General features: G+C 41.0%; 1 protein-coding gene across 12 annotated transcripts in view; it reads left to right on the top strand.

The window, feature by feature from the left end:
• Positions 1-21,969, top strand: part of adarb2 (adenosine deaminase RNA specific B2 (inactive)) — a 376,810-nt gene that overhangs the window by 312,428 nt on the left and 42,413 nt on the right. For 11 of the 12 annotated variants that reach the window (XM_067577592.1, XM_067577591.1, XM_067577590.1 and 8 more), the window contains one exon: positions 1,257-2,209. In XM_067577592.1, coding sequence (XP_067433693.1) covers positions 1,257-2,209 — 953 coding nt within the window. Of the gene's footprint in view, positions 1-540; positions 1,177-1,256; positions 2,210-21,969 lie in introns of those variants that run through there. The other variant, XM_067577589.1, reaches the window with a different exon arrangement.

Below are 21,969 nucleotides of genomic sequence, written 5' to 3'. Positions count from 1 at the left end.
CTCACCATTAACATTCTTGTGGCAGGATCTGAGCACCCTATTTTTGTTCATTTCCCATCAGAAATGCAATACGCCACCACTTCCCCGTAACTAGGTTTGAAGAGCGTATCACAGCTGTTCAGACTCAGCTCTCACGGAGGATAGAAGTGTGAAATAAAGCGGGCTACAGCCATTTCTCTCATCCTTTCTTGCAGTGTCTGCTACTCGTGCAATCCCCACCCCCATTACAAATAGGATTGATGCTTTGCATTGGCCACAGGGACCAATGTTTCCCACTTACGACACGGATTCGGAACCAATTTGGAGGCAGATTACAGAATGATTTGGCAGATAACGTCCCCATTTTTAGGGGATTTGTATTTGTATTTTAAAACACTTAAATACGAGCCCTGTGGTATGAAGTGGGCTCAGCTCAGGGAGATGATTGTAGATTTGTTCATTACCATTTCATTGTGTATCAAGTGGCTCAATCTGCCTGGAAAGATTTTCCTTGATTCATTTTGTTCAGCCAGGATAAAGTGAGTGTCACAGAGTAATAACTAGGGCTGTAGTCAACCAAAGAAAATCTTGGTTGACTGAAATCGTACCTACTCTTCAACCAATCAATTGGTCGATGGGGAAAAAAGGGACATTCACGCAATATAGTAAACAAGCCAAGTTAGTCCTCTGAGCTAATGCATGCTAACTACGCTAACTATGCTAACAATGTAGCGTAGTTGGCACACTACGTCATTAGGCTTTTGTTGGATATCTAGTGTCGGCAAAAAATGTTGCCAACACTAGATATCAAACAAAAGCCAGAGACTATATCGTATTAAGTTGATGTGAGCTGTAAACTAACCACTTCTAAGCAGAAGGTAGAAGATAACGTTTTCGCGGAGCCTGACAAGCCCGGGCAAGGCCCTTCTTCCTCCAGGCAGCTCTCCTGCTCCTCCCTCTGTCTCACTCACCCTGGTGGCTGTCTCCTCAGCCTGCAGCTGGGTGTGCAGCCGCACTATGGTCTTCTTCTTTTTTCCATTTTATGGCAGGTAGTAACCAGCGTTAAAGGTGCATTACAGCCACCTACCATGTTGGAGTGTGAACCAGAGTTATCTACCCCCACAAACAAACAAAACAGCGCTATCTTCTCGTTAAACTTTCGACTTTCGACCAATCAACCAGAAGACAACAGCCCTAGTAATAACTGCTTTTTTTCCCACTCTTGTGTTTTGAGGATTTTTTATTAATTTGAATGACATTGTTTCTGTTTTTTTCAGGTACCAGCAGTGCAGAGGTGAAGGAAAACCGTAATATTGGTAACTTAGAGGATCGCTCCATAGGATCTGCAGAGTGCCAATCCATTTTCTGCTCCGACTCTACAAGAAGTGGGAGCTCTGGTCTGAAGAGGAAACGGCCACTGGAGGAAGACAATAACGGGCACCTGTGCCAACTCCGTCTCATCTATAAGAAACTATCCTGGTCTGAGGCACCAAAGAACGCTTTGGTACAGCTGAATGAGCTCCGGCCAGGTCTGCAGTACCGCATGGTGTCTCAGACAGGCCCAGTCCACGCTCCTGTCTTCTCCATCGCTGTGGAGGTTAATGGGCTGACCTTCGAGGGCACAGGCCCCACAAAAAAGAAAGCTAAAATGAGGGCAGCAGAACTGGCCCTCAAGTCCTTCATTCAGTTCCCCAACGCTCCTCAGGCCCACCTAGCCATGGGAAACATCTCAAACCCTTCGGCCGACTTCACCTCGGACCAGGCTGACTTTCCTGACACGCTCTTCAAGGAATTTGAGTCTTCGCCGTGTTCTGATGGCCTCTCACTCTGCAACTCAGCAGCAGAGAGCGAGCTACTATCGAGTGAGCTACTGAGACATGGACGGTTGCTTCGCCATACCTTGGACCTGATGGTACAGGCTCAGCAAAGGCTGGGTGGGATTGTTCCAGAGCCCGATGCCCCCAAAAGCCCTGTGGCAATGCTCAATGAACTCCGTCCGGGCCTGCGCTATGCCTGTCTTTCCGAGCAAGCTGAGGGCCGGCGGCTGCGTAGCTTTGTGATGGCAGTGCGGGTGGACGGGCGGATATTCGAGGGCTGTGGTCGCAGCAAGAAACTGGCAAAGACCCAGGCGGCCCAGTGTGCTCTTCAGGCCCTCTTCAACATCAGGACAGCCCCTGAAGGGAGAACAGGTCTCAAAGCCAGCAGGAAGAGTTGTCCTCATTTACCCCAGGTGAGTACAGACACATCCCCAGCGCCTGTCTTCAGCTAAGCTTCTTTGGCAGCCACTCCATTTCTGACAGGGGCCTGTAATGACCAAAACAGCAGGCGTGCAGCGAAAAGCCAAACATTTTCCAACAAGTAATTAAGGGGGAAGGGAGATAGGAGTTAAAAGAGTGGGGATGGAAGGAGAAATGGTGGCAATAGTGATAAAGCATTGTGTAAGCAAGCTGGCATCTACCTTGTGTCAAAAAATAGGGCATGCAGTGAAAATGCATATCACAAATCTGTCGACATGTGTCTCTGGATGCATTTGTGTGTATGTTCTGCAAAGTCTGGGTCTTGGATAAACAATATCTGTTTTTTGGTTTGTTTAAATAGAAAAGCATGTAAATGAAGCTAATTATTGTCCTTGTGCCTCTGACACAAGAGAAATCTGCATCACAACCCAAATGTGTTTTTTTTTTCAGAGTCTTATGTGTTTGTAGAGCTGTAATTGGGAGAGTTTCGTAATTTTGCAAAATCTCTTGTTTCCTCATGTGTGGCATCACAGTGACTACAAACATTAATTCAATCTGTTGCCCAAAGGAGATAGAAAAGCAAAGAGCAAATCGACAAACAAACCACCGAGCCCAATCCCATGCTCATTTACCCAAATATGTAAATAGCAATCAGAGTGAGGAAACTAGTTTTTGAGAAACTTGAGGAAATTGGAGAGCCTAAAGACACAGTGGCTGGATTGGCTGGCACTTGTTGACAGCCATTTAAAAATTCATTTCAGCTGCAGAATTTCATCTAAAGTAAAACTGCCCTGAGTAGATAGTCACACTGATTTATTTTGTTGTTTACTATTGTTTGCATAGAGAAAAACCTTATACCAAGCTGTCCGGGTCACTGACATATTGGCAACTAAAAGTAAAACTTTAAATTTTACTCTACTGTTCTAATACAGCACAAAAGTATGTGTAAAGCACCAAAATTAAGCCGCACACATCTAAAGCGTCCTTTCCCTAAAGTATTTTCCTTGAAGTCTTCTGTTGACACACGCCACCATATTTGTGCGTCTGCGCATCCTGTAGGGTACGTGTCATATTAACATTCTTTTCCAGCCTTGAAGAAATAAACTGGCGAGTGTCCTTCCCCAGAGCATGACATCAACCCAACAAACCTGCACGTTTGCCTGGGAGAAACTTTTTCTTTTTCTCCCCGCTGCCACGGTGTCTAAAAGGATTTTAAGAGGATTTGCCGCACCCGTTTAGTTCCAGAAAGCACTCGCTTGTGGAATTTCTTGAAAGTCAGCCGTGCTGTCTGCCATACTCAAGAGTCATTTTATTTTCAGTGGTAAAGGACAAAAGCCCAACAATATGCATGCATACATGTGCGAATAAACATGTGACCAGGCGTGTGTTTGTGTGTATGATGTGTTACATGTCTGAACTTTTGCGTAATGTCAAGACAAAGCCCTCAAGCTCACATACACTCTCTCTATTTTCACATGCAAGTCAATGTCCATGCCAAGCTCTGATTGCATGGGCAGTGGTTGACTACTGTACACTGCAGATATGATGTGTAATGTGCGGGTTGTTGCCAGCTGTAGCCTGAGGGTAATGGAAGCAACATCGTGGTATGCCAAATTATGTGTGCCACCTCTGTGGTTTTACCTGTTGCAGGATAAAGCTTTGCTGAGAAGATGTTAGTGGTCCTATACATTACAGCATAAACCCTTTTGATGACTTCTATCAGACATTTTTGTCAAAAATAAGTAATTTCATATATATAAGTTTCAACATTTTGTATATATTTAGTTGGTAGGCCCTATAATTTCTATTTCATTCTCTAATTTGGTTCTCTAAGGCTCTATCTGCGTAGCTAATATCAAGTTCTGCCTTTTGCCTGTGTTCCCTCAGGGCTAAAAAGATCATGATATGGTGTCAATGTAAGGCTTTAAAAATATGAAGATTGGTGGTTTTGTCAGGGACCTTTTGAATGACTGTTACAAACTAACCAACTAAGTTTGAACTTGATGAAAGTTTTACCGTGTGCTACCCTGCTAGCAAGCTGGTTTGCTAAATGTATTTACACAGCTCATTAGCAATAAATATTGGCATTATTAAATTGTATTATTCATTTAATTATTAAAGGACCAGTGTGGAAGATTTAGTGGCATCTAGCAGTGAGTTTGCAGATTGCAACCAAATGAATACCTCTCCCCTTCTAAGTGAGTAGGAGAACCTACGGTGGCCATGAAACTTGCAAAAAATGTGAAAAGCGCTCTCTAGCGCCAGTGTTTGGTTTGTCCGTGCTGGGCTACTGTAGAAACATGTTAGTGCACCATGGAAGAGAACCCACTCCCTATGTAGATAAAAAGGTCTCATTCTAAGGTAACGAAAACACAACAATTCTTATTTTCAGGATATTATACACTAACATATACACTGTACACTTTAACTCAAAGTTACTGTGACTATATTTAATCAATGACAGCAAATAAGGCAAAAATTTTCAACAACTGGTAGGACATTGCAATGAATTCAGCTTTTTAGCTAGCGAGTTGCTAAACCATTTAGTGATTTGATGCTAATTCTGCCATTTGCTCAGGTTTTTTGCCCTGACATTCTTTTTTATTGTCACCCCTTTCCTATTTCAGAAATTAACTTGATGAGTACAGTGTTATTGGTGATAGGAATGATGACCGAAGCTAAATAAGACTCAAGTTGCAATAATACGCTTGTGACTGGTTGCATATAACTCTGAGTTGTGAAAAGATCCACCAAAGTGTAATTTTCCAGATTTAACCAGATTTTCTTTCCTTTGAATAATTGAGGCATGACAGATTAAGTTTATCAAGGATTTTACAAGAAAAAAGTAAAGATTTGAGAAAACCCTGCATGCCTGTAGGTATTTAATCTCGAACACTAACTCTTACATCACTGGTTTTTCAGAGATAAACATCATACAAGCCGGAAAATGGTCCTGAGGCAATTTCACTGCTGTAAGAGCATGAGGCCCATGTGTATACCTTCTATTTGCACAGTATAATTCCTCCTGGCAGGAGAAGCTATGGGTCATCTTAATCATACCATACTGTTTAGTGACAGAGAACTTTCATACACAACCTCTTGATTGATTGGTTTGCTTAAATAAAGACTAGCTAATGTCTAACAGGGTCAGTGGAAAAGCACAGGGTTAGGACAACACTGCTGCTTCCCTCTTGTGAAGCGAATTAAGGGACACAGAGAATAAGAAAGGAATTCTACACTTGAATGCAATGATGGGGACAGTAAAGGTAAGTAGAAGAAGACAGGACAGAAATATGAGTCACCTTTTCAGGATATTGCATTAACTCAACAGAGTGGAACATAAGGATGAAGAACTGTATAAGTCCTTCAGACTTGGGCTGAACTGGAGGGCTTGTAGCTTCAGAAACCACCCCAATGAAAAATTTAAACTCACCAGGACTGCATGGTGCTGTATTCTTTTCAGACCTTCCCTGCTTCACATACATACTAAAAGATAATACAGCAGGATTGACAAGGCAAGCATACTAGGGCACATCCACACATGCAATAGACTCTCTCCCACAGTAATATAACCTGTACTTTCCTCCATCCCTCCTACGCTCATGTATATGGGAATTGACTTCAACAATCGAACCAGAAATGAGGCATTGGGCTGCGGTCTGCTTGACATTAAAGAGCTATTCATCTTCCAGCAAGGACTTTATTTTTTTAGTCCTTTATTTAATCTTTATTTATCCAGGGAAATCAAATGAGAATGCATTATGCAGATATATCTTGCCTTACATTCACTTGTTCCACTTAGTCATGGCTAAGAGATGGCTAGTACATCCACAGTCTTTTACTTTTTGGCCACAAAGCAGCTCTATTAGTGCTACTGGGAATTACTGCCTCACTCAACAGCACATAGATCTGGAAAGAGACATATTCTCAGCTGGTCAGAGGATTCAGAGAAGCAACCTTCTGGTCAAAAAGCCTTCTCTAAACATAACTTTAGTCTTTATAATTAATCAGTCAGTAGCTGCTCTAATCCAACCCACAGCACTCCAGTTACCGGAAAACGTATTTGCCCTATTAACGCCTGCACAGTGAAGTGAGAAAGTGCCGGAGTAATCCTGACACCCATTTTACCAAGTGGAATGATTACCCCCCTGTTCAGGCCTTGATTGGCCACTTAATCTCCCCTTGCCGTCACAACGCACTGCGGTGTTGCCAAGTCAACTGAAGCCTGAGACTTGTGTGCAGCAGTGGGAAGGCAGAGAGTCAGCGGGTCCACGTGGAAGGACAGCATGGAGGTCAGTGGTCAGGACGCTGCACTCTGCCACCTTGGATTAAGGTTTATTTGAATAGGGAAATGTACTTGGTGGCAGAGCTGAATGAAAATGAAGGTTGATGGAGGAGAGGTTGAGGAGAGAAAGCATGAAAAGGCTGCAGATGAAAAAGCAGACATACAGTATCTTATGGTTTAGAAGATTTTAATTTGTCATATCAGCTAAGATCAGATGCGACTGTATAGTTTATTGCACTTCAAAATGATTTGATTTAGTTATCTCTAAATGTGAACCATCCCAGACAGAGAAGGATACAGACTGGTCAAGTGGAGTAATTTCTCTGCCTCCACCACGGCAAATTGAATATGATTTCAGACACGTGAAGGTGACCCCTGTCAGCGGCTGAGCCTTTCGCAGATTGTTTTCTTTGTCTAATCTCTCCCACTTCTAATCTGTCTCAATATAAACAGCTGTGACAGGCTGATCATTAATTAATATTGCCACAACAAATTAGCGACAGCGATCGCCCGGCCAGGCACCCTGTCTAAGATAGAAATCCACCAAGAGAGAAAGAGAAGGTGTGAACAACACATTAGAGAGGAGTTGATTAACAGCTTTGGAGACTTTGCAGATAGTGTTACAGCCTCAGTATGTGGACAGTGACGGCGACAGATACACACTAAGTGTCAGCAACCGCAGCTGACTGTACTCACAGGATCAACTGTGATTAACAGCATAAGTGGTGCAGTGCAAATAGCCTGATGAAACATCTGCATTCATCATTTTCTACAGATTCGGTCACATGAAATGTCTCTTGCAGTTGTTTCTTCAGGCAGATTGGAATACATGGAGAGAAATTCACAGTGAAACACAGAACATTTTTTCACAAGGTTATTTTCAATTTAATTGAGCACAGTACCCAGGTTCAGCTGATTAATGTACGAAAAATATTATGTTTCCAGATTAATGTTTTTGATAGTATAAGGATAATTCCAGGTTATTACAACTTTTATTTTTGTCGTTTTGGCCCCAATTTTTTATTGCTAATAATAACATTTACTTCTCATATTAGTCACTGGTCACTGAGATCTGTGATGAAACACAAACAGTCAGATGATCAGACAGACCCACTAGTTCAAACAATGGCAGATGATATAATTATTACCAAAACTGTCAGTTGTAAACATTCATCTGTGACATCTTGGTTCAACTTTGACCTACAGTATTTACCATAGTTGTACTCATAGTGTTCCTGTATGATGAGGAATTATTATCAAACTATCCGGTGCACTCGGCTTCAGTTTAAGCTCCAAATAAAGTGGTTGAAATAATCCAGTTAAACCGTTGGCCTGTTTACGATCTGTTTTTCGTGTTCTGTCGAACTTTGTTGTAGCAATGTCTAGTGGTGAAACAATTAGGCGATTAATTGATTAGTCATATTCTGATAACTAATTAATCCTTAAATTGTCATTTTTCATGAAAAAGTGCCAAACATTCTCAAGCTCCAGCTTCTTTAATGTAAGGTATTGCTTATTTTCTCTGTTTTGTATCATTGTAAATTGAATATCTTTGGGTTTTGGGCTGTTCATCTGCAAAAAACAAACAGGAAGATGTCCCATTGGACTTGAGGAACTGTGATGGCCATTTTTCTCTATTTTCTTACTTTTTGTATGAACAACCAAGTAAAAATAATTGGAAGATTGTTAGATAATAAAAATAATAGATCATTAAAAAATAGATTAATAAAGTAATAGTAACCAATGGAAAAGTCAAAACCAGGCAAATGAGACCTAAGTTGTAGTAAAGCAGACATCTTTTAAAGAACACTAGTAGGTCCTGCTATATATCAAAACTAATTCTGACCTTTGACCTGTGTAATTGACAGCAAAAAAGGAATTCCTTATGTGCCTCCATAAAGTATCTCATTACAATATGTCACTTATATAAATTTGTGCAAAAAGCCACTGTTGGCCTCTGGACTGTCAGGCTGCCCTTTTAACAGCCACTTAGCTCATCATTTGCTGTTAAAGAAAAAGCAGCATGGAAGAGTGGAGATTTGTGTGTGAAATTACCGAACAATAATGTTTCCTCGTCTGAATGGGAGCGCCCCATACATGGAAAGGTTAGAATCATCCTCAACTGTCTAATATGCATGCAAAATATGACCTATGAAGCTGCAGGCTGTTGAATCTAATGTACCGCGTCAGCACGCAGCTTTGAGGGAAAATCCCTTAGCAGGGAGGAACTGAAATGTGGTTGGTCAGGGTCAAGTCACCTCACATATACAGTAAAACGCCCTTGTTATCTATTCCAAAGAAGCGTGGCACTCCTGTCTGCACCTCTGAGACACTTCTACTAAGTCGTCATTGTTTGTGACAATCCTCCATTCCTCCTTTTCCTCCTTCCTCCCTCATCCTTTCCTCTCCAAGGCCCCTAGCTGTGAGCCAGAGCATGGCTATAATCATTTCTGAAGACCCCCCTCCACACACACACACACACCCACACTTCATTAAAAGCATAATCAAGTTCATTAGAATTTCATAGGCATTCAGGTACCAAATGGCTTCCGATAAATCACGACTATTGGTCCTGTGTGGCTGGCATGTGTAGGTTTATCTCTGGCTCTCAGGCAGGAGAAAGGGGAAGAGGAGGGAGGAGAGGTCTGGATGTCTGGCCTTTAAATGACCTTCCAGCCTGGAGCGATGGACCGCTCTGTCATACACACTGAAGAGATGATGTGCACACACCCAAAATCAGCACGCATCACAGCTGGGAAATCAGATTGTTCATGAAGGCATCATGGTGACATACAGTGAGCAGATCAACAGATGTGGCAACCTAGTATTATTTTAGAACATGTGCAACAAGCAGCACAGCACCCTGTGATTTGGAGTTTTATCTTCAGCTATTTTAGATGTATTATCTTTAATATTCTCTGTTCTTATCAAGGAGGAGAAAGCTGTCAAAACAGTATTTATACTACAAAGCTAAAATTTAAGACAGTAAAAAGAAGAAAATGTAACACAAATGAGAATAAACATCATTTTCTGTACTTGTCAGAAATATAACAAATACTGCATTAGAATTCTATTCAGGGGTATTGATCAGTACTACAGTAAATAAGCAATCAAACAGCATGATAGCGATCAAATTAGAATTAACTGACAGTAGCTGATATCATATTTTTGTTGGCCTGTTTGGTTTTGAGGACTGAATGTCTGACACTGTACTGTTTTATTCATCTTGTATGTTGCATCAACTCAAACAACAGGTTTTAATTGTCCTGTCTGCACGGCCGGAACGTATGACTTATTTGGTCAGGCTGTGCTGATTGATTGGTCATGACGCGGTTGCTCACACTGAACCCACACAGAACCCCTGACCTTTTTTTTTTGTCCCTTGACAATGCAGAGTTTTATTCAAATAAGATGGCTGCATTCTCAAAAGCACAAAACAAAATTTAAAAAAAGAGGAAAGGGGACAGGTGGCAATTCAACTTAGTCAAGTAAAAATAAAAAGAAGAATAGGGAGTCGCAGATGGCTTGGAAGATGTGGACAATATGATCTGTCTGTTCTGCAGCAAAGCCCTGTTTTATTTCTATCACAGTCTCAGTATCTCAGTCTCAGTCAAGACTTTTTGGCAACAACATGTAAAATATTCAAGTAATATTAAAACAAGCTCAACACAGTTTATAATAGAACTCCAGACAGCAGCCATGTGGGAAATTGGATGGCAGAACTGCTCAAACTGCAAGGCAGCAGGCTAAAACTTCGGGCACGCCGTTAAACCCATCCGATCGTCCAACAGCGAGACTGTTACGACAGCTGATCTTGCGTAAAATTTTTTCACGATTCTCAAATTAACCGATCAATTCTGGTTTGAAATCAGGCTTAATCCCTATGGTGTCAGCCTAGCGTTAACCAGCATAGTTCAAGTGAGCACGTGCAAGATGATGAATTTTGACCTGATGTCACACTGAGAGGAGCAGTTTTTGTCTTTTTTGAGCCTTCCTGTTTAAGTTTTATTTATTCCTATAAGTGGCTTATTAGTGTTATCTACAGCGCCTTTGGGTTTTCAAAGGGAGCAGAGTGATTTCTGAAGTGTCTATGCTCTATAGTGTCTCTGTAGGAACTGCTGTGACAAAAATGTTACTATATCCAAAAGTGAAAGAATTTGATAAAAGCATTTAGCTATAATTTCTTTACAAAGATCTGATGTGCAGTCAAAAACATTCATAAGTTTCAATCATATTTGAAGTTACACATACTTCTTAATTTCTTGCTTTCTGATTATAAAATAGTTTATTTCTCACAATTAGTCCACAGAGTTGGTGTTAATCTTTCAAAGCGTCCTGAATTCATTATAGACGTCTGAGTTGCTGATTGTTGATTTGGGTTTTAACAAATTAATAATCAGCCACAAGACTACGTTATGTCCTCAAAACAAAATGTCCAAAATATCAGTCCTGCTGTGCTACATCAACACACAGAAACAGACACACATCCCCTGACAATGATTGTCCCTCTCCACCCACTCACATGCCTGACTGATCACTTGGACCCGCTGGGTCCTCCCAAACCTCTATAGATGTTTCCTCAGGGGCTTTCCTGCTCGCTTCCATAGCTGAGGCAACATGTCTTGTGCTGTTGATATGCTCTGCTTCACTGTGGAATGAAATGGAATATGAGCAGGGTTGTTTTTCACGGCTGTTATGGTAAAATAGTCACCTTTGCATCTATCTTGTAATACCTGTATTGAACCAAACTAGTATTTACATAGCCTACCCACATCTGAAAGACGCAAACACTCTACATTAGAGCATCAGCTGGAGTAAAATGTAACAATACAGCAAGGAATCACAGTATGTAAATGTTTGAATGCTTAAAAAAGGAATGATCTTTTCGGAAGAGCCTTTGTGATAAATAAAATATTATAATATCTTAAAGGTATAGCTCAACATTTTGGGAAATGTGTTTATTTGCTCTCTTGCTGAGAGTTAGATGAGAGGATCGATACTACTCTCAGAAAGACTTGTGGTATCAATCTTCTCATCTAACACTTAGCAAGAAAGCTTATTTCCCAGAAACGTTTAACTATTCCTTGAAAATCATGAAGACTGAACCCTTTGGGATTGCTATTGTAAAAATACATATCTTTGCATTAGTCTGCTGCTAACTGTCTGTTTCACAGTGTATCACAGTCTCCACAATGCTGGATACCTGCTGAAAACCACAAAAGTCTCTCATATGAGCATAATATAGTAGAATACTGGGAATACATGTAACAACAGTCATACATCTTTCTCTTGACTAAATTACCCCAAAGATGGAGAGAAAAAAAAAGAAAAGCAAAACATCTGTTACCTCTGCCCTGCTCTCTGGGACTGTACCACACCTCCCTTGGGGAAGACAAAATGGGAGAGGCTGGAATACGGTGCATGTATTAACGTGTGTGTGTGTGGGTGGGTGTGGGGAGGAGGAGGGGTAAAAACCAAGCTGGCAGGCGGAAGGATGAGAGGCAGGCTGTGGGGGGAGCGAGGGAGGTGAGGATGGATGGAGTGCAGTAGGGGGAAAGAGAGGAAAACCTCAGCGGAACAAAAGACCTTCAGGATTAATTAGGCGTCAGATTGGTTGCAGGGCACAGTGGGGGGAGAGAGAGAGAGAGAGAAAGATAGAGGGGGGGAGAGAGAGAGTTTAGCATTCTGGGAAGACCTCATGTCCTCAGCTCTCATATTTCAGCCTGCCTGCCCATGAGTATACAACAGCCAGCTAGTTAAGGTCTGCGCTGCGCCTGGAACCACTGTCCGTTGGGTAATGGATGGAGCCCCCTCTCCATCTTCATGTATTTTTATGTTATCCCACTGGGCAATAAGAGGAATACAGAGGTCACATATGTAACGCACAATGTTTACATGATGGTTCTCACGCCCCATGTTAGTGCTCTCACCTTGTTTGTAAATGTGATTGCAGGGAAAAAGGTGAAATATTTCATAGTATTCACTCCGTATAGCAGCATTTCTCCGTGACCGAGTTCCCCCTCATGATAGCTGAGCTCTGCCAAATTATGGCAGAGGGGTATGGAGGGGTATGAATGCACAAAATAAATGCAGCTGAACTCTTACTGAACTCGACTGGATTCTTACATTCTATTTTTTTTTTTTTTTTTTTTTTTTTTTTTTTTTGGTAACGATTGCTTCCAGAACAGCTGAATTGCCCATTCGGGTCACAGGCGTCACCTCTAAATTTGAGAGGCGGACCCGGAGCTGCCTGTTAATACCGTCTCCGTTGTCATTGTCACAGAGGGATGTTTCTGGGGCGACCTTTGATGGCAGTTCTTCCCCTCCAATACAGGAAGTGCTGAACTCTGCATACAGATGACAGGTGGGGTTGCCATGAGTCATAATATCGTCGCCTGACGCCGTCTCCCTGCAAAGCACTTAGCAGATCAAATAAGAGCCATCCTGGAGGCCAGAGCAAATCATGCCCTCAGAACATTTGTAGCAATCACTCACACTATCACAGAGGTGGTTTGTACATACAGCTTCAAGATATCTCGGCAGGGTGAACTTTAGAACAAAGTCTTCTGAGTAGATGAGCTGATTAGCCATTCGATTGGCTACACAGAGCAGTGATAAAGCTTTGACAGATTCTGTTATATGGAGAAAAAAAAATCCACAGCTCACTGCATGAATAGTTATCATATGCTTTAGTCAGAGCCTGAAAGGAAAACTTTTCTCTCCTGGTGACTTTTAAGCTTTTAGACTAAGAAAAGTTTGACCCAGCTCGCTGCACTTATCCATCACATTCAGTAAAAAGATGATGAATTACTAATAGTGCTGGCGGAGTTATCCTCACAGTTGCATATAACTTTAACCACCAGTGTAGAATGCACATGCTCAGACTTTTAATACATTTCTACAGTTTCTTTAGCACCTGGTTGTACGTCAGCAGGTACATAACTAATCCATTCCCGCTGCCCTGCTTCCTGTCTCTACATCCTGGCTGAATCTCAAGGTCTATATTGCACTCTCCTGTGCAGGATGATGAAATAGCACCGTTCCTGCTGATGAAGAAATGGAACGCCACAGTCGCAGACAGACGCACATAGTTTGACAAGTAGAGTTTTTGGGGACGAAAGGCAAAAACAAAAGTCAATTTAGCTCAAGACATGCCAGTGGTGTGTGAGTTTGCATCAGCAGTAACTTAATACAGCTCTGCTACAGTGTTAGGAGAGGGAACAGTAATGAGGCTGATGTCAGTGAGTGAATTAAACACAGTAGCACTGGATTACACGCTGCTTCATTTCCTGTGAAAACTATTTGAGTCCAGCGTGGGAATAGCGGACCCTGCCACTGATAATGAAAACTCTCAGGAGAGAGGTAATAACAGGATGTATGTACCTTTAATGCCTATTGCTGAAAAAATACCGACCATAAATGGAATCAAAAACAGGATTTGATTTCATGAAAATCTTAAAGATTGTAACTTTAAGCTAAATAAATCATTTGCAAACACATGAAAAATGTAGTGTCACAAAGGTGACAAATCTCAGCTCATGAAAAGTTGACATTTTGAAGATAAAGAAACTATAGAACCATTACTCTACCAGGGATATTTGTATAATTTTGGTGTCAGTGCTCTCATTACTTATTAAGTCAATTCTTTATTTGTACAACAACACGTAAATGATTAAATACATGCATAGGTATTTGTAAAGGCTTAATCCTCTGCATCATTTTATCTGCTGTTTTGTTTTTTCTAATTGCTGCGTAAAATGTCAGCATTGAGCATTACAACATTGCATGCTATATTGCCTCATTTCCAAGTCTTCTTATCTCATAGAGGTATGCATGAGTGCACACACACTTAACCTATACAGTATACACACAGTGTGTCGTCATGTGTAGACACTATGCATGTGCAACTCACACACTACCCTTTTCTCCCTTTTCAATTTCTCCCACTTGTTTTCTTTTTCTGTCTCCTCTACAACAACCCCCATGTCAAGCATCTTCCTCTCTGCACCACTTTGTAGAAACACATTTACAGCTTTGGCTTGTTTAGATGTGGCAGCTACTTCAGACAAACAGCCAGACACTCCAGCATAGCTGACATTCAGTGCTTTCTCTCAGTACTGTTATTAAAACTTAACCCCACAGGTGGTTGAGAAAGAAACGTCCACAGTTGCAGAGGCGGAGAGACAATGATCACCCTGTCTTAAGGTGAACCACTCATTTGTCTTTGTTTCTTTTTCTGATCACTCCTCAGCTCAGTCTCTCCAGCATAGCAACAGCATGCATTTATGAGCTACAGGGAAGGACAAAAAACATGAAAAAGGAATAAAGAAAACAGATAGTTACATCTCCTGTAAAACACTTAGTAGCTTAACACACTTTCATTAGAGGAACTGTCTGACACATCAGACACCACCGAGCAGTGGTGTGTAATTTTCAAAAGGAGGCATGGACTTAAAAGTACAACACGCACACACATACACACACACAATAGGTATAGACCTTCAGTGTTCTTTGGCTTTTTTCTCTTCTTGGTTCAATATTGACTCTCCTTTCAGTCTATTGTCATGCCTCTCCTGCTCTCTCTGCTGGCCTGCTGCAGGAGCTTATGAAGAGCGTGTGTGTGTATATGTGTGTGTGTGCACATGCATGTGTGTGTGCACACTTGAAAGGATTGGTGGAAAGGAAAGAAAAGGTGACAAAAGAGAGCATGTGCATTTGTTACAGTATATCTAGCGTTCTGCTTACTCTGCAAACGCCACGTGATGGATTTTTAGTAAATGTTAAAAGAGCAGGGGCCACAGACTGATTTCTCTGGCACGCTCAAAAGGCTTTCTCACACGGTTATTTGCATTCATTTCATCCGCGGGCTGTGAAGTGCATATTATATTGTGTCGTACAGCTGTGTGTGTGTGCACAGCAGTTGGCGGTGAGAGGGATCATGCGCTGTTTAAGCCGCTTCTGTCATGGGATGTTTTTTAGAAGCCACATTCATCAGTGCAGAAAAGAGCAGCACTATTTTCTCCAAAGGGCAGGTGTTATAAAAGTTATAGCGACTGTCTGCGGGATAAACATATCACTGTTGTTGGGGGGGAAACCTCACATCTCCAAAATGTCAACAGCACTGTTCAGAATTTGACATCCATGCATTCAGTCAGTAGAGGGGCATCTGAAAGGTTGTCATAAGCCCCCACAGGTGAACTTTGTCACCCCACAGAGAAGCACGTCATCTTTCAGTCACAGCTAAAACAGTCAGTGGCTGTCAGTGAAATTTGGAGTTAGGAGGTTTCACCCAACATTGACCATTCAGCCTCTCTAATGGACAAAGCATACTGAGTCATGCATCTAGCGTCAGGATGTAAAAGGGATGTTGACGGACACTGACGAACTGAAGTTTGGGATGCAGAATGGCCAAAAGAGCTTTTTGGATTTTTGTTAACAGCTTCAGACCAACTTTACATTCATATGAGCCTTTTCCTGTTATGGTCACAACCTCTGTTTTTTAAAGAAAAATCATGCAATGTTTTTTTGAAGATTGGGTTCAAATGCAAATACTGTTTTATTATTTGATTAATTTAGGTACATGGTCAAAGTATTATTTTATACGTATAAATATCATGATATAAATTTTTGTTGGCAGCTAAACATATACATAAATATTAGAAGGAGAAAACAGTTACACAGTAAATTAAGAATTGTAGACAATTTCTAGATCTGATTTGAATGTCCCGAATTTTTTTGGAATTTCAAGAAAAAAACACAATTTTGATTCTGCACTGAAGTTTGGACTTGTTGTGCTTCTGTCTACATCCCACTTGTTTTAATGTATGAGTCACATAAAGTGGCTCAGTGTGAGGCACTGGAGCTGGTGCTAAAGTGCATGTGAAAAGTGCATGCAAGTAAAGGAGTCCTTGTAAAATAACAAGCATGTACTTCATGGTGTACAAAGTTTTGATGTCCTCATTTGTAGTCGTAGTGACCCAGAATCAGCTAATGCTAGCATGTCCAACTTTATTTTATGTTTTAACCAAAAAGAATCACATAACATTTGCAGCCCAGTATCTCTAGGGATTAAATCCACATTGAACCATTCCACACCTCATGGTATACTGTATGTCCAATAGCAATGTTCAGAGCTAATACAGGAAGCAGTGTGCTCTTAGCAGGGTATGCTATAGGGCATGGCTATGTTGTGATTGACAAGTAACTACCACAGTGACAATGTTTTGTTAGGTAACATAAAGATGGCGTAATCCCAGAATCACAGAGTACAGGTGTGTTTTCAATTCATGAAAGTTAATTGTAACATTTTGGTGGCCTAAAAAAGTCTTGGTCAGCATTTGGTTGTACTAAAAGACCCTCTAAGGAGTGGGATGTTGAGTTTTTCTGGTACATTTTGTTTTAATGGTTTTGGTTTTTTGCTAGTGGATATTAGCATTAGCAGTAGCTTATCACATTTAACCATAGACTGCAGGATTTACAGTAAGTCAAACCAGAGTTGTTGAGAAAAAATCTGAATTAATTAAATCTAAATTATTTCCAACCCTACCTACCCTACAAACAGAGTCAAAGTGCCATTAGCTCAAGACAAAGTTAGCCACCTGTCCCAACTGGCTCCATTATTTTTTACCAGTCTCCCTCATGTCAGCATTGACATTTCCCCATGATCCCTTGTTGACTGGAATTCAAAAAGAGCACCCAGAGCTATGAATCAAATGTCAGCCGTGGTGCTGTGGTGGAACCGTATCAATATCTGATGATGTATGGCTGGCTGTAGGGCCTTTGGCCACAACGGCACCCACAGACATGACACAAAGGCTGGTCCACACTTAGTCACCAGCAGAGGGAAGGCCGCTGGATAAATGGACTTGCCACACTGAAAATAAATACAGCTGGATCGTCAAGTAGTTGTGCACTGAGTCACAAAAACATATTTTTCTTGAAGCACATTAACAAATGGAATTTGTTGACATTACACCATTTTGCAGTTTTAATAGAAATGATAATTATGCTACAGTAAAATTATGCTGGCATAATTTGAGCTGTGCATGTTGTATTTCCGCATTGGTAATAGCAGCACATTGTACCCTTGACAGTACATTATGTTGCAGGCATTGCTTGACAGGGAGACAGAAAAGCATCTGAAAGCACCAGTGTTTCCCCTCGTCTGCGTCTCTAATCTCCGCGCCGAGAGGAAAGCAGTGCTTGGCAACAGACGTTCACGGGTGCCGTTCAAAGGGTGGCGCCGGGGTTTGAAGTCTCACTGATTGCCAGGGTCGAGCCCGCCAAAAGAGCCACAGCGGTATCTTCAAGAGCAGCAGAGATGGAGGAGCGGCCACTGCGTCTGGGCGGAGGCCGACAAAATCGCCCACCCTTTGGAGGGAGCCATCGCAGTGCTTCAGAGGAGCCATTTGAATGGCTTGGCTCTTTCAATAAATGAAAGGAGATGCTAGATCTTGCCGTCCTCCCAAATGTTTTAAAGTCTCTCCATGTGACGAAACAGCAAACACTGTTTTGTTGCTGTTATTAGTTCTTTGGATCTCAAAAGTATTTGAGTCTGGTCTGACCGGCATTAAATATTACAGATTCCAGACTGAAATTGTCTGTTGGGAGATTGAGAATAGAGTTAGACTGATAAATCTGTGAGTGGACACACCATGCCAATATATGACTTTTATTAAAAACTCACTGTCCCACACCTCTGTTATGATACAGGTCTGTCTGTGTCCATAGCTAGTGAATATTATTTTGTTATGATTATTATTTTATATCAGATATCTGACTTCAAATAATCCCTCTGGTGTGCGTGTTGTTGTAGGTGTAGGCTAATGGTATTAACTTACAGTATAAACCCTATTAGAAAAACCTGCATTTGGGAAATAGACATTTGCTTTCTTGTGGAGATTTAGATGAGAAGATAGATACCCCTCTCAGATGAGTTTCAGTCCAAAAGCATCGGTATCTGTAATTTGTCTTCACATTATGCCAGTGGACGGCTGTAGTTGCTGTAGGCGTCTCTTGCATGGATTTGTTTGGTTTTAGAAACAATTTCAAATCATGGCAATAACTAACACAGAAACCATGTTCATAAATCTTGACTTTTTGTGATAGTTAGTTGCAATTGATAGGCACTTAATGGAATGTTTGTCCCATCAAAGTGGCTAATAAATCTCTTGGACAGCTGTTCACTACTACTGCAAGCCGTATTAAATTATTATAAATATAATAACATATATATAAATTATTCCTGATGTGCAGGTATTTCATAGCACAGTATGTAATATCTCTATATATAAAATTACCCTCCTAATGATACAGCACAGAGACCACAACGACTGGTCTCTCTTAGTCTCTCTCTGCTGAATCATGTGCAGATTAATGGGAGTTTTGTGAAAAGCCCTCTGGGGCCTTTGGAGTGGCCTCCTCCTCCTCCTCCTCCTCATCCTCCTCCTCCTCCTCCATCCTCTCTTAGTCAGCTACGTACTGTAGATGATAGACTCTTGTTAAATCCTCATCGCTGACCCTCTCATTTCCTCCTCTGTCTCGCTCCAGCCTCTTTACCTCTCCGAGTGCCTGCCAGTTCGTCTCCTCCTTCTTTCTCTCTCCTCCCATCGTCTCTCCATCTTTCTCAGGGGTAGGTCATGTTATCTTTTCGCAGGAGTCCCTCTGCTGGCCTTTGGTGCATAATGTATAAAGCCGCTGGTGTGTGTTTTACACTGTGCCTGACATTATTAAGTCGTTTCAGGCATATCGCTGCTTTTATCTCTACCATGGAGGTTAATCAGAGGGGATTTATACCGAAACGACTTAGACGCGCTCCAGCTGTTGTCACCCTGAACCTTTTTTGTTTTGTTTTTTTTTCCTCCTCTCGCTCTCTGTCATCTCCCAGTCTCTACCCTGTGCAAGACAAATTCAGGAACAGGATGTTAGTCTAGCCAGTCTGTGGTCTGTCTAGGAGGGCAGACTGTCTTGGAAGGAAGAAGTGCCATAAAATAATCATTCAAATGGCAGTTCTCCAGGAAAGCTAGGGAGGTCTGGGATCATGATGCAGCCCTGTGGACTATTATCCTGGAAATCTCCTGTTAGTGTGTGTAGTGGCTTTTATGTACATACCTCAGGAGGGAAAATGCCACATAATTGCATTTCTACTTTCTCAGCGAAGTTAATAACAGTAATTAGTGCTTAATGTAATCCAATCTAAAAAATTACAGGTATGAAATGTGATGTGAAATATCAGATATAATTGTATCAGACAGTGTTTTCATCAAGCAAAACAGACTTCTTGTTTTCTAGAAAATAGGAGGAAAAATATTCATACTAAAGTGCACAGTCTTATTTCTAGATTATTTTATTCAGTTTATACAAAATCTGTGTTGGTTTTTAATTAGCTAAAAGTTCCACTTTCACTCACAAGTAGTGGTCTTTCAAAAATTCGCTTCCATCAGTCAGTTAATGTTATGAATTAGTTGATATTCAAACCAAAACTAATCATTAAGTTAACCGTTAAAATTACATGAGCTGTGCTGTTGGTGCTCTTGAGATTAGATATTTGCCCCTTTTGGTTTGCAGCACCTCAGGTGATCAGTATCAGTAAAGCCCAAGCAGAAACAGTCTGGAAAGGTCACCAAGGACTAAAGGGCTCTCTAACCTCTGTGAGGACTAGACAGGATTGCTTCTTTAGCTCCTACTGTATATATTTCGTTGTTTTTTTATTTGCAACATCGCTATATATCAAAAGATATCTTCCAGTAACACATACCGTATGTATTACCACAAGAAAAAACCCAGGACCTTTTCTGAATATTTCATTTTTAACTGCTTTGCTGTACAGTATGTTAGCTAATTAAGTTAAACATGACTATTATTTCTAAAAAAAGACATGTAGGCAGCTAATTAACCAAGGAGCCAAAGTGCTGATTAATACCTCATGGAAATGTAGTTCTCTACATCTTGACTAGTACTCTTTATTTCATCCCTGATGTTACTTGTTAATGTCTCATGTCTGATGCTTCAGATTAATATTTGACCCTCTGGCTATTGACTGCTTTTAAAACTTGCAGTATAATCAGTGACAGCTCAGTGGAATGAACACTGCAAATATGCTGTCATATTTTTGAGGCAGAGCACTCAGGTGAGCCGCACAGAAACACCATCAAGAGGAGGGTGCCGGTGAAGGTTATTCAGGGATTTGGCAAACATGGTTTCCATGCTACAACCACACCAAACACGGTGCCACAGATGAGCCAGGGGCTGATAGCGTCTATGTTGTCGTAACTGGCTGTGCTTGTTTGATCAGATGAAGAGAATTTAGATTGATAATGAGTTTTAGAGTCAGTCGCGCTTAACAGCTGTGGTTTGTGGTCATGATTCAGTGGCTTTAGTTCGTTTTGGCTTCAATGTTGGGGTTTCATTTCCCAAATTAATGTTTAGATTTAGGCTTAAGAGCATTAGTGGCTTTGAGCAGATGTAACCAATCAGGGGACATATGAAGTTAGCTGTGAACAAAGTTTGGGTGACACAATTTCACTTTAGTTTTACATTATCCATGAATCACTGGATGTTGGCAAAAGGAGAAAAAGAAGCTATGTTCTCATTCTCTACAGAGAATAAACGTGTCTGTCATAACCTTTTCTTCAACGTTGTGGCGATTTTTCTTTTCTGAGATAATGTCCAGATACTGAGTGACAAGCTGACAAAGAACCGTATGTGTCATTTCAACATGATTTGAGATAAGTCCAAAGTATAGACATTTAAATTCATATTGTTGGACATTGACACTTGAAATTGCCTGTTATGACTGAATTTACAGTACTATAGTATTTTATCCTTATTGCTGTGATTGTAGAGTTTCTTGGAATATAAATAACAAGACTAAGAGTCTAACATCATCATGCTCACAGTGACAATGCTAACATACTGATGTGTAGCTGATATAATGTTTACTTTCTTCACCATTTTAGAGTACAGTAGTGTGTTAACGTACTAACATTTGCTAATAAGCACTTAACACAAACTACAACAAAGGCTGATTGGAATGGCATTCATTTTGTGGGTATTTGGTCACAAACCAAAATATTGATGAAAAGTCAAGGGATCATCAAAATTATTCCAATCATCATGAGGGGGATATAGATGTCTGTACATAATGTCATGCAAAATCTATACAAGTGAGACATTTCACTTAAAATTACTAATGTCAGTGCTAGAGGTCAGAGGATCACCAAAGTCATTGGATATATCCTCAGGGCACCATCAATGTCTGTGTCAAATGTCATGGCAGTCCATTCCAATAGTTATTGAGACATAAACACTAAAAAACAAAAATGACAACCTCATGATGGTGCAGGAGGAAAAGTCAGTCATCAAAATCATTGGGATATATCCTCTGGGGAGCATGAGTGTCTGTACAAAACTTAATTTCTGTCCATGCCAATAGTTGCTTAGTTCTTTTAATCTGGACTAAGGTGGTGG

This window comes from Thunnus thynnus, chromosome 21 (assembly GCF_963924715.1).
Source record: "Thunnus thynnus chromosome 21, fThuThy2.1, whole genome shotgun sequence".
NCBI lineage: Eukaryota > Metazoa > Chordata > Actinopteri > Scombriformes > Scombridae > Thunnus > Thunnus thynnus.
This window is presented reverse-complemented; position numbering and strand designations above follow the sequence as displayed.